Raw genomic sequence first — 12,028 nt, forward strand, 5'->3', positions numbered from 1 at the left:
TTGTGTTGTAATACATATATTTACCCTCTAGTGGCAAAATGAGGAAACCCCTGAAGCTGCTTCCAAGACATTACTGAGATTCCTGCAGTCACATTAAGAGCATCCATGCACTACATCAACCTTCTTCAGCACCACTTAACTCACAAATTAATCCAAACACTGTTCTCACATGTTACTGACCAGGGTGGATCTGTCACATCTCTGACTTCCTGTTGGAAATCCCTACTCTATGTAAGGGCTCATTAATAAGTCATCTTTATAAAGAGTTTCCATCCATACATTTACACAAAGTAACACCACCATCATTTTCTTTTCAAATCTCATTTAATTAAAATGAGGAACCAATCCAACAGTAACAGACTATAAAAAGCATGCATAAAACAAACCATGCAAATTCAAACAAGACAAACAAGTCTAATAAAAAAACATGCATAAATAAACAAACTACAAGTAAGATATAGCTTTTTTTTTTTAAGGATAACTGACAAAACAAACAGAGCCTGCAACAGTAGAGCGGGGAGGAGGTGGACTGTATGTCACCTGATGAGCTCATCAGTGGGAGAACTGCTTGTTGTAAACAGACTGCAGGACCTGCTGGGCTGCAGCCTGCTGAGCCTCCTCCAGCATGTTGGTGGCTGTGGGTCCCGGTAAGATCATGACCAGCCCTTTGAAGGCCATGGTTATCCCGGGGATGCACACCTTAAAGGTAAAGCAGAGGAATCCATCTGGCCCAGTGTGGCTGTAGTATATCTCATAGAGCGGCTGGCCGACCCCAGTCGCCTCACACATTTTGTGGAGGAGCATTACTGGAGATCCTGAGAATGCAGCAGACAGATGCTCCTGGTAGGTGGAGGAGCAGGGAGGGTGAGGGTGAGGGTGCTGGGGAGCCGTGGGTCCTCCCACTGCTCTGCAGAAACCTGGGGGCATGGATGGAGGGCGGACCAGGCGAGGAGGCAGGACTGAGGGCTGCGGGGAGTTCAGGATGTGGCGCGGCGGCTTCAGGGGTGATGGCAGGAGGCTTTTAGAGGGCTGCTGTGGGTCGTCCGGACTCAGCTTCACTGATGACTGCCACTTGACTGAGATGCTCAACGCAAACTGCTTCTTGAACACTGCAGACAGAGAGGTGAGGAAGCACAGCAGTGACGATCAGAGCTGTTTTCTAAAGAAGCTGAGAATGGATGTAATACATTAAAAAAAAAAAAAAGTTGAACATCTTGAGATCCCAATTTAAATGTATATATCATACATAGATCTAATTTTGAGAAAGACCAATGGTTTTTAATGCGGTCAGTGGTAAGACAAGTGCATTACTGCACACTGTCAGAGCTCCCCTACCTTCCACCAGCGTCTTCTTGGCCATGGAGGCAGCATGGTGGGATGAAAAGGCGACTATAGCCAACACCCCCTCTATACCAGGCCCAGCCTTCAGAGACACTCTCTGCACCTCCTCTGTCAGTCCCCGCAGCACCTGCGAGCCCCAGTGTAACCATGAGTTCAATTTTGACTTAACAAAAAGTCTTAATAGAGAACACAAGAAATAAAAATTGAAAGCCTTTTTAAATCTTTCTATTTTTACATATCAGTAAGAAAACTTAAATGCATTAAAATACACTCACCAAGCACTTCATTAGGAACAGCTGTGCAATCTAATGCAATCCAATACAACCGCTCTGCCATAAATTCTACTTTTATGAAGCTTATACATTTTCAGTTTTTGTTGACAATGTAAGAAAGGTGATAATTCTACTTTATGTTTATTATTGAGGTCGTAGTGGGTGGTGGTGTACTGGAGTGCATTAGATTGAAAAGTGTTCCTAATATTTTGCCACCCTCATGTATGTTAATGGGACAAAATATTGAGAAAATCTAATTGCAAGTGCTACTAGTTTGTCTGAGAACATGGATAGTAAACCCCAGGAACATGTTTCATGTTTCCAGAAAAAAAGATGGCATTGGGTAACAAAGGCTGGTGGAACAGCAGCAGACCTGGAGGTGATTTATCACAAAGCCTTCGATGTTAGCATCCACACTGCTGCTTTCAGCTCTGGCTGATAACAGCTCCTGAAGTTGCTAACAACCCTACCCATACCATTTCCTCTTAATGCTGTGTCCTGTCCATTGTACAGATACATTTCACCTGGTCAGTAGGCCTTTTTCACAGCAGCCATTTTGACTCGTCACAGTAGGAAAAGCACAGGTGGAAATAATAACCTTAAGGATGACTGTTTTATTTAGATTTCCCAGTAAGCCATGACACAGTGACAGTGAGCCAGCATGCACAGTATGAGGGCCCTGAAACCTGCACATGAAACAAGAATGCAGCCATGATTCATGTTATCAATGACACCTGTGCTTTACGTGGTCTGACATGTTAAAAAGTCTATTCTGGTCCACCTGTGTGGGTGGAACGTGCAGATGCACATACATGAATACTGAAATGTTTTAATTACAAATTATACTTATACCTCTGTAAAAACTATGTGCTTCAATCTGTTCTATTAATGCCACGATATGACAGTAGATTTATGGAGAATCTGTTTTGAAAATGAATTCCACTGTTTTCTTTCAAACAGGTTTTCTCATGCTACCACAAAGACAGTCCACCCTGCTGTCGTACCTGCAGTAGCTCCTCTGGCTTGGTGGTGGCCGGCAGATCTCCGACACAGAGGTGTCTCTTCTCTGTGCTACGGCGGACACTGAGGCGAAAGCCGGGCTCCAACATATGACCGTGCAACATGCGGATGGCGTCAGAAGCTACAGCTGCAGAGCCGTATTTGGCGTAGGCGAAGCCGCGGTTCTGGCCGCTGAAGTTCATCATGAGCCGGAACTCCCAGAGCGCCCCCACGGAGCTGAACAGTGGAATCAGGAGGTCCTCGTAGGCGTCCCGCGGGATCTGGCTGATGAACACCTCACAGCGGGCTCCTGGGGTGGGACCAGTCCACACTGGCAGCACAATGAAAGGAGAGGGGAGTGGGTGATGACACCTGATTATGTCCTATCACAAGAAATCATCGGCGAGGACGAGTAAAAAATGCAACTATTTTACAAACAATTCATTTATGCAGCGGTCAGCGTTTGAAATAATGTAAAGTAAGAATGACTTCATTTTATTGATTGAATATGCTGTATAACTGTAAATAAGGCTAAATTCTGAATTTACACTGGACTCAACATTTTTTTAACGCAAAATGATGATTGTGATTCTTCTTCACTGCATCAGTTTACTGCTTTGTTGTGTAGTAACAACAAATTTTGTTTCTCTTCACCATCAAACCTTATATATTTAAATAATGTCTAAGTTAAATCATCAGTAATCATCAGTAAGATGCAGTGAATACAGTTATGTTGGAAAGCATACAACGTTGAAGTTATACTACTGTAATTAATTATGTTGCAATGCTCGCCTGGTAATCATGTTAAAATAAGACTTGCTAGCACTGATTCAGTAAATATGAAGTGTCTGACAACTGAACATGTGATTTAATGTTTCATAATTTGTATGTATGAACAGCATCTCATGTTTAAAAGTAAGAATTTAGTAAGTCATGTTGGCTTGCCTAAGATACCTAAGAGCTGTTCCTTTATTACAACAAACACCAGTGTAGTTTAAAAATACCGCTGCAGCTAATTGAATAATTGATTAAGTTTGATTTAGGTGATGAGCAATCTCTACTGTCAGTCTAAGACATTTTACATGACATGTCAGAGTAGGAAAAGCACAGGTTTATATAATAACATAAATAACGACGGCTCAATTTCATTTATCTGCTTCAGTTTCATTCTGCATGTTGGCTCACTGTCACACTGTCTGACTTACTGGGACACTTGAATACACAACTGTTAATGTTATTAGTAACAGTTGTGCTTCTACTATGATAAGTCTAAAGCTGTATCCCAATTCCATACTACATACTGACAGCATAGAGTACATTATATATACTAATCTTCATAGTATACAATAGAACAGCAAAATGTTTTTTTTTTTTTTTAAGAATTCAATGTAGTCAATGTTCAATGTCAATGAATTGTTCTGTTTTCAGTGGTGTTGCTGGAGCTGTTTCACCACCATCTCCTATTACTTTTTTGTCCAGCTGTGAGTAGCTCATCCATTTCCTTTCCATTGTGGGAGAATAACGTCCATCAACAGTGTAGTGTAGTATGGATTTAGGACACAGCTGTGGAGAAGGTCTGTGTCTGCACCTTAATCAAACCTCATCATTGGTGATATTAGATCCAGCTAGAGAAAAGTTGAGAGTAAAGATGTCTCTTGAAGACACACACTCACAGCTTTTCATTCAGTGTGGTAACATTATACTGGATGTAATAATAGTATATTGGTAACAACAGAAGTAACTTTAAACAGATGTTGGTTGTGCATCCAAGGAAGCACCATAGCCAGAGATCAAACTGTAGCCACAGTGTTTATACAAGTGCCACTTACTCTCTTACAATTAAAAAGGATTACTTCCTCTGCTGTTCACTACTACTACTGACTGAGGCCCAAGTGGCCCTGTCAAAATAAAAGTAAAAAACAACAACAACCCCCCCCCCCCAAACAAACCCCAACAACTTCTATCCCTTAATCTTTAAAAATGTTTTTATTTAATCTGCACATTTTTGTTCTAAGGAAATGATCACAAATAAATTGTCTAACATAAATTAGCTGCAATAATATCTATCCCACTGAAATGGTTTCTGCCTACAGATAACCGATACCCCCTGCCGGTGTGGATAAGGTACCGACAGACGACAGCCCTCTACCTCTGACCTAGGTATCGAACGTAGTTCCCAAAACCTACATACACGACCACTCAAGCCTTGCTTAGGGAACCAAATTCAGTCTGGCTTCAACCAGCTGTTGTTGAACCACTACCAACAGGCCTATTTAGTCAGGAATCCTGACAGCCTGGGTCACAACGAAGTGTATTGGTGCAAATAGGTGTTGGAATTTTGAAAGTACTTCAAGATGGCCTTCTAACAGGAGGAGGCCCAATCTGTCGGTCAAGGGCAGTCATTTTAAAACTCTACAACTTCCTCTTATTTGTATTACCACATATCATCTATCTCCAGGACATCTATCAGTTTCATGCTGATGTTACATGTCTCTTACATCAGACTACATGGAACTTTTGAACTTCTTATTCACATTTGAGATTAAAATATAGGGATGTCTGCTAGGTGCAGAATACACAGGTTCTCCTTCGCCTCTGATTATCTGACAGTTGCCTAAGTTTTTAATGTTTGTTTGTAATTCTTGGTGGTTCAGATGTAGTTCTGTACACGTTGCACAAATTGTATAAATCCTCCACAAATGTTTGCAAGACATTTAATTAATTTGTCACTAATTGAAATTAAAATAATTGGTCAGAAGTAGGCTTGAATAGAGTTTGTCTCAGCCACATATAGTGGAACTTTCAACACCACATAAAAACATGGTGCATAACTCATGATTTTGAAGCATTAGAGGCAGTGACATATTTCATAACTTTTACTTTAAAAAGTCATGAACAAGTACAAAAAGACAGTGCAGCATAGAGTCTGGAAAGCTCTGAGCAGTACAGGTTAAAAAGGATTTGAAGGAGTGGACACTGCATTGAAAGTAGTGAATAACTGCCCTACAACAGTTTCCTACTCTGTAAGTGAGGGACAATTCATCCTTTTCAGTTCAATCGTGATCAAAGCACAAAATGTTTCCTTCAGTAGCCAGTCAGTGGAGCTCTGCGGAGGCACTGGTGCAGAAACAGCACTGGTTACAGGCTGTATCACTGTAAGATTTCTCTTAAGGTGTTTGGACTGTTACTACTTCATAATACACTTACAATATAAGTGATGGGGGACAAAATCCACAGTCCTCCTCCTGTGCAAAAATGTATTTAAAAGTTTATCTGAAGCTAATATGAAGCTTCATTCAACCAAATGAGTCAAATCAAGTAGATATCTTTCAACGTGTCAGTCTTTTTAGTGCCAAAATCCCTCTTTTTGTTACTATACTTCCCCTGCAGCTCTACAGGGAAACACTGTCTGAGGAAACACAAAGAGGGTATTTGATGCTAAAAAGACTAAATCTGGCAGATATCCACTTAATATGACTAACTCAGTCTGTTGAAGCCTCATATAAGCTTCACATCAGCTTTTAAATGCATTTTTGCACACTGGAAGCACATTTGAAGGGGATCTTTTAATAGCCAGTATGAACAGGAGGGGTGATTACAGTGAGGAAAACCTCTTTCACTGTTCATGTGGACACCTGACTGTTGTTTTAAGACAGACTTTGAAAATTGTGAACCAGTCCTTTATTTTCCACATACAGTGTATTTGTATCTTGTAGTTTCATAGTCATGTGTAAAGGCAGTGTGTGGTGTTTGGAGGGAGTCTCACCCTCAGGTGGTCCTCCATACTTCCTCTGGCCGTTAACTTGAGTCAGCTTTGTGTTGGTTGTTTTCAGCCAGGTTTCCAGTGCCTGCACCCGCTCAAGGTTCAGCACCTGAGGTGGAAACAAAGTAGAAACAGCTCCTCGGTGACAGCACCTTTCTTACTAATGGGAAAGATCAGATCTTATGAAAAGGATTAGTGTCTGTACCTGCGTTTTAGAACAATTGACACAAATCACACAGACTTTGAGAGATTATAGTTTCCAACAGCTGGGGTGTATATACTGTGATATTAAACTGAACATCACCCTGTTGCCTTTTCCAGGTCTTAAAGGCTGCACAGTGATTCTATTTTTCAATTCAATTCGATTTTATTTATATAGCGCCAAATCACAATCACACAATCACATGGAGCAGGTCTAGACCATAGTCTTCAATTTACAGGGAGAGAGACCCAACAATTCCCCCATGAGCAGCACTTGGCAACAGCGTTAAGGAAAAACTCCCCTTTAACGGGAGGAAACCTCAAGCAGAACCTGGCTCTAGGTGGGTGGCCATCTGCTTTGACCAGTTGGGTTGAGAGAAAGAGAAGGGGGTGGGGGGTGAGGAGGACACAGAGAAGCAGAACAGCAACAACAACAACAACAACAACAACAATAGATACATGACTAGCAACAACAAACGGCAACAACAGGAGGAACAGCTGGTGAAGGACAGAAGAAGGACATCAACACATCAGCATGGTTTATGGGGTTTCCTGCAGATGCGAAGGCACAAAGAACTCCGGGGAAGAAGTCAAGTTAATAACATGCATTAATGGTAAAAGAATACATACAGATGGAGAAGAGGAGAGAGGAACTCAGTGCATCATGGGAAGTCCCCCAGCAGTCTAGGCCTATAGCAGCATAACTAAGGGCTGGTCCAAGGCGAGCTTGGTCGGCCTCAACTATAAGCTTTATCAAAAAGGAAAGTTTTAAACCGACTCTTAAATGGAGAGAGGGTGTCTGCCTCCTGGACCGAATCTGGAGGATGGTTCCTCAAGAGAGGAAGCCAATGCAGCGAAGCTAAAATGGGGGAAATATGATCTCTTTTTCTAGTTTTAGTCAGAATACATGCAGCTGCATTCTGGACCAGCTGGAGAGTCTTTAGAGACTTGTTAGGGCTGCCTGATAATAATGAGTTGCAATAATCCAGCCTAGAAGTAACAAATGCGTGGACTATTTTTTCTGCATCTTGTTGAGACAGGATGAGCCTGATTTTTGCAATATTACGTAAGTACGTAAGGCAGTCCTTGAAATTTGTTTTATGTGGGAGTTGAAGGAGATATCCTGATCAAAAAGAACTCCCAGATTCCTTTAGGTGGTGTTGGAGGCCAGGGTGATGCCATCCAGAGTAGCTATATCATTAGATAATGTGTTTCTAAGGTGTTTAGGGTCATCCAGGTCTTTATGTCCTTAAGGCATGATTGGAGTTTGTTTAACTAATTGGTTTCATCTAGCTTCACTGATAGATATATTTGGGTATCATCTGCATAGCAATGAAAATTTATGGAGTGTTTCCTAATAATATTACCTAAAGGAAGCATATATAAGGTGAATAGAATTGGTCCAAGAACAGAACCTTGTGGAACTCTGTATCTAACTTTTGCCTTCATGGAGGATTCATCATTATCATGTACAAACTGAAATCGATCTGATAAATAGGACTTAAACCAGCTTAATGCAGTTCCTTTAATGCCAATTAAATGTTCTAGTCTCTGTAATAGGATCTGATGATCAAATATGTCAAATGCAGCACTAAGATCTAACAGGACAAGTACAGACACAAGTCCTTTGTCTCATGCAGGCAGGAGGTCATTTGTGACCTTCACCAGTGCCTCTGTGCTATGATGCGCTCTAAATCCTGACTGAAAATCCTCAAATAAACTATTGTTATCTAGAAAGTCACATAACGGCAACTGCTTTCTCAAGGATCTTAGAGAGAAAGGGAAGGTTAGATATGGGTGTATAGTTGGCTAAGATGCCTGAATCGAGAGTAGGCTTCTTAAAAAGAGGTTTAATTACAGCTACTTTAAAGGACTGTGGTACATAGCCTGTTACTAAAGACAGATTGATCATATTTAGTAAGGAAGTGCTAATTAAGGGTAAGACTTCCTTTAGCAGCCTAGTTGGGATGGGGTCTAAGAAACAGGTTGACGGTTTGGATGAAGAAATAGTTGAAGTTAGTTCAGGAAGGCCAATTGGAGAAAAACAGTCCAAACATATGTCAGGTTTCACAGCTGCTTCTAAGGTTCCTGTGTTTGTGGATAAATCCGTGCCTGTTGAGGACAGAGAGTGTTGAATTTTGTCTCTAATTGTTAGAATTTTATCATTAAAGAAGCTCATGAAGTCATTACTACCGAGAGCCATTGGAATACATGGATCAATAGAGTTATGACTCTTTGTCAGCTTGGCCAAAGTGCTGAAAAGAAACCTAGGGCTGTTTTTATTCTCCTCTATTAATGATGAGTAACAGGCAGCTCTGGCATTACAGAGGGCCTTCCTATATGTTTTAAGACTATCTTGCCAGGTTAAGCGAGATTCTTCTCGTTAGGTGGAGCACCAAATCCTTCCCAATTTTCACGATATTTGCTTTAATTTGCGGGTTTGGGTGTTAAACCATGGAGCTAACCTCTTATATTTTATTATTTTCCTTTTTAAGGGGGCGATGGAGTTGAGTGTGATTTGCAGTGAGCCTGCAGCACTATCAACAAGATTATCAATTTGGGAGGGACTAAAATCAGCATAGGAGTCCTCTGAAGTATTGAGACATAGCACTGAATTCAGCACTGATGAAATTGCTTCCTTAAATTTAGCTATAACACTTTCACATAGACATCTAGTGAAGGCATTTTTGTCTAATGGCGTGTAATCCAGTAATAGGAATTCAAAATTTATCAAGTAATGGTCTGATAAAATGGGGTTTTGTGGAAAAACTATCCAATCTTCAATTTCGATGCCGTAAATCAGCACAAGATCAAGGGTGTGATTATGACAGCGAGTGGGTTTATTTACACTCTGAGAGAAGCCAATTGAGTCTAATAATGAGATAAAGGCAGTGCTGAGACTATCATTTTCAACGTCCACATGAATATTAAAGTCACCTACTATAATTACTTTATCTGTACTAAGTTTGATAAAAACTTCTGAGCTTATTAGACTGTTCTGCCTGAGTGAAATAAGCAGACTTACATCTCATACAATCAAACAAACAAACAGAAACCTTCATGCATTGTAAGGGAATCCAATAGCACAGTCCAGTATTAAGTGATACTTGCTGTCTAGCATTGCATCATTTTCAGAAAACAAACACACATTAGATTACTAGAGGAGGCAAACATCACCACAAGTTCAAAGGTTGAGAGCCAACAACAACAAAAACATATTGCTGTTCATTTTCTCAAGTATGATAGTGTGTCCCATTACCCACCACTGCAGAACTGAGCACTTAGGAGTGCTTTCACACACCACCAGGTGATAGGAAATTGTGCCCAACATATAAAAATGCAAAAACAAGCAGTACACTTGAACTACACTTTGTGCACACTTTTTCTTATACCGCTTTGAAGCGATGTTCACAGCAAGTGTATCCCACATTTCACCACCGTATAACGCAACCATAATCAGGACTGACAGTAATCAACAGGCATGAAGACGGTGAAGTTTATGATGTGTTGGATTCAGCATGAATATATTATGTCCAATTAGGAATGCAGCTGTGGTTTATTGATTAAGACATTGACCATGAAACAGTTTGAGTCCATGATAAAGACTTAAAAATTCCTCCCAAGGATACTTTTAAATTCTTATTTATGCTTCTACCTAATCTGAAAATAAAACCAAGAAGTATCTGAGCTTAATTCAACCATGTGTTCGCCTCATTGTGTCCTCCTCACACACCTGTAGTCTCCACAGGCACTTGTGTGGCAGTTACTGGCAATACAAGTTATCGGTGACAGGGACAGACCTTTGCTTTTCATTATTAAATTATGAGTTAATTTGCTTTTTGTGGTGCTGAGTTTAAACTTAATGATTATCTAATTGTTATTTTATTATATTAATACATTTATTATTTGTATCTGTCTATTGAACCTTCAATAGAGCAACCATGTAAACGTTTTGGGGGGGTGAGGTTTAGTTTCCCTCCCCAAGTACACCAAACAGGGGCTGCCTGACAACTCTACTACAGCTCGTTGCCATAGAGTTCACTCTATGATAAAAAGTTGCAGTGGACAATATTTTACTGTAAAGTGATTCTGACATTTTATCTCTATGTAAATGAGATGAAAAAATATTAGACACATCTTTCAATTTGATGAATTCCAACAAAAACATTTACTGCAGAGCTACTTTACTGCATTAAACTGAATCAGTATTTTTCTGCTTACTCATTGTACTGATGATATGTTTTTTTTTCTTGTGTTAATATCTAGTGACAGACATTCATCTTCAAGTCATCATTACATTGACACTATTGGTATTCAGTTATAAATAGTTTCACATTACATTTAGTCTAAACCGCCCAACCCCAGTCACAACTATTCTCCAAAGCTCTGTAATTTATTTCCATTTAATTCAAGTGACTTAAAATGTGCTCAGCTGGATAACTGATAAATGAAACGTAATGGCTGCTTTTATTGGCGTCGTGAGACACTGTAGAAAAACCCAACAACTAGGTGGTTTCAACAAAATAAGAAGAGGCCAAAGTTTCAAACATTTAAACAAACTACTGAAATGAACTGAAGTTAAAGTAAACATAGAAAAACGTTGGCGGGGGCTTCATTAATGTAACGAGTGGCAGGTGATTCAACCAAGCGACGGCTAGTGAAGGGTAGAAAAACAACAACAACAAAGCAAAACAACGTCAAACACGAGAAAACCTGAAACAAATATACAGTATAAAGCACAGGCAGGCACGAGGACACCGCGGTGTTTGTTTATGAAGGGCTCGTGATGCTCCGACAGTAACTGTAGCTAACCTATTGCTGGGTGGTCTCGCGCCGTCATTACTGACGCTGCCAGATTTTTCTGTTAGCGCGCCAATTTCCTTTCACTTCATTAACAACTGCATTGAAAAACGAACACACACACACACACACACACACACACACACACACACACACACACACACACAAACGCACAAAAAAGTTGAATTTGAAAATTTCGTGATAACAAGTTGAAACATTTGGAAGAGTTACCTGGTTCCGCTTGTTTTCCATCATCTCCACAGTTGTTGTCCGCGCAGAGTGACGCCACTCTGTAGCGCGGGTCCGCACCTGGAGGGAGCCCACTATTGGTCAACTAATTAATGGCACGCCGCCATCACCGTCCACTCGTGCCAAACCCACCGAATCAGGACGTGAAGAATATAACCGTGACTGAATAGTTAAAGCAGTATGAACGTTAAAGCACTTGTTTGCTGCGCATTTAGTTCAAATTAGAGAAAAAATAAACTCATAGGAAACGAGTCCGCAACAGAAGTAGCCTTGTTGTGGCTACTTTATATGTGTATAGTCGTGCTACTGCCTGTTTTGGTGCCCTTGGCAAACTTTTACTCCTCTTGAAAAGAGATTGTAACAGTTAGATAAAACATGCTTGTTTGAAGGAAAGTGTCTTGTC

At 40.5% G+C, this 12,028-nt stretch overlaps 1 protein-coding gene across 1 annotated transcript; it reads right to left on the bottom strand.

Moving 5' to 3' along the window:
* Positions 1-305: 305 nt before the first annotated feature.
* dnd1 (DND microRNA-mediated repression inhibitor 1) lies at positions 306-11,714 on the bottom strand. Its single transcript, XM_044364478.1, has 5 exons — positions 11,608-11,714; positions 6,379-6,484; positions 2,618-2,943; positions 1,336-1,468; positions 306-1,109 (listed from the first exon to the last, which is right to left on the bottom strand). Exons 1-5 carry the CDS (start codon positions 11,629-11,631, stop codon positions 553-555), a joined length of 1,146 nt encoding a protein of 381 aa, XP_044220413.1. The 5' UTR covers positions 11,632-11,714; the 3' UTR covers positions 306-552.
* Between the last annotated feature and the right edge of the window lie 314 nt (positions 11,715-12,028).

Source organism: Thunnus albacares, chromosome 10 (assembly GCF_914725855.1).
Source record: "Thunnus albacares chromosome 10, fThuAlb1.1, whole genome shotgun sequence".
Lineage (NCBI taxonomy): Eukaryota > Metazoa > Chordata > Actinopteri > Scombriformes > Scombridae > Thunnus > Thunnus albacares.

Bases quoted from the DNA above. Each gene is read 5' to 3' on its own strand.
- dnd1 (XM_044364478.1), bottom strand. From the start codon at position 11,631: ATGATGGAAAACAAGCGGAACCAG. The intron at 2,944-6,378 runs GTGAGACTCCCT...TTGTGCTGCCAG, and splicing joins GTATGGAGGACCACCTGAGG to TGTGGACTGGTCCCACCCCA. The intron at 1,110-1,335 runs GTAGGGGAGCTC...CTCTGTCTGCAG, and splicing joins CAAGAAGACGCTGGTGGAAG to TGTTCAAGAAGCAGTTTGCG.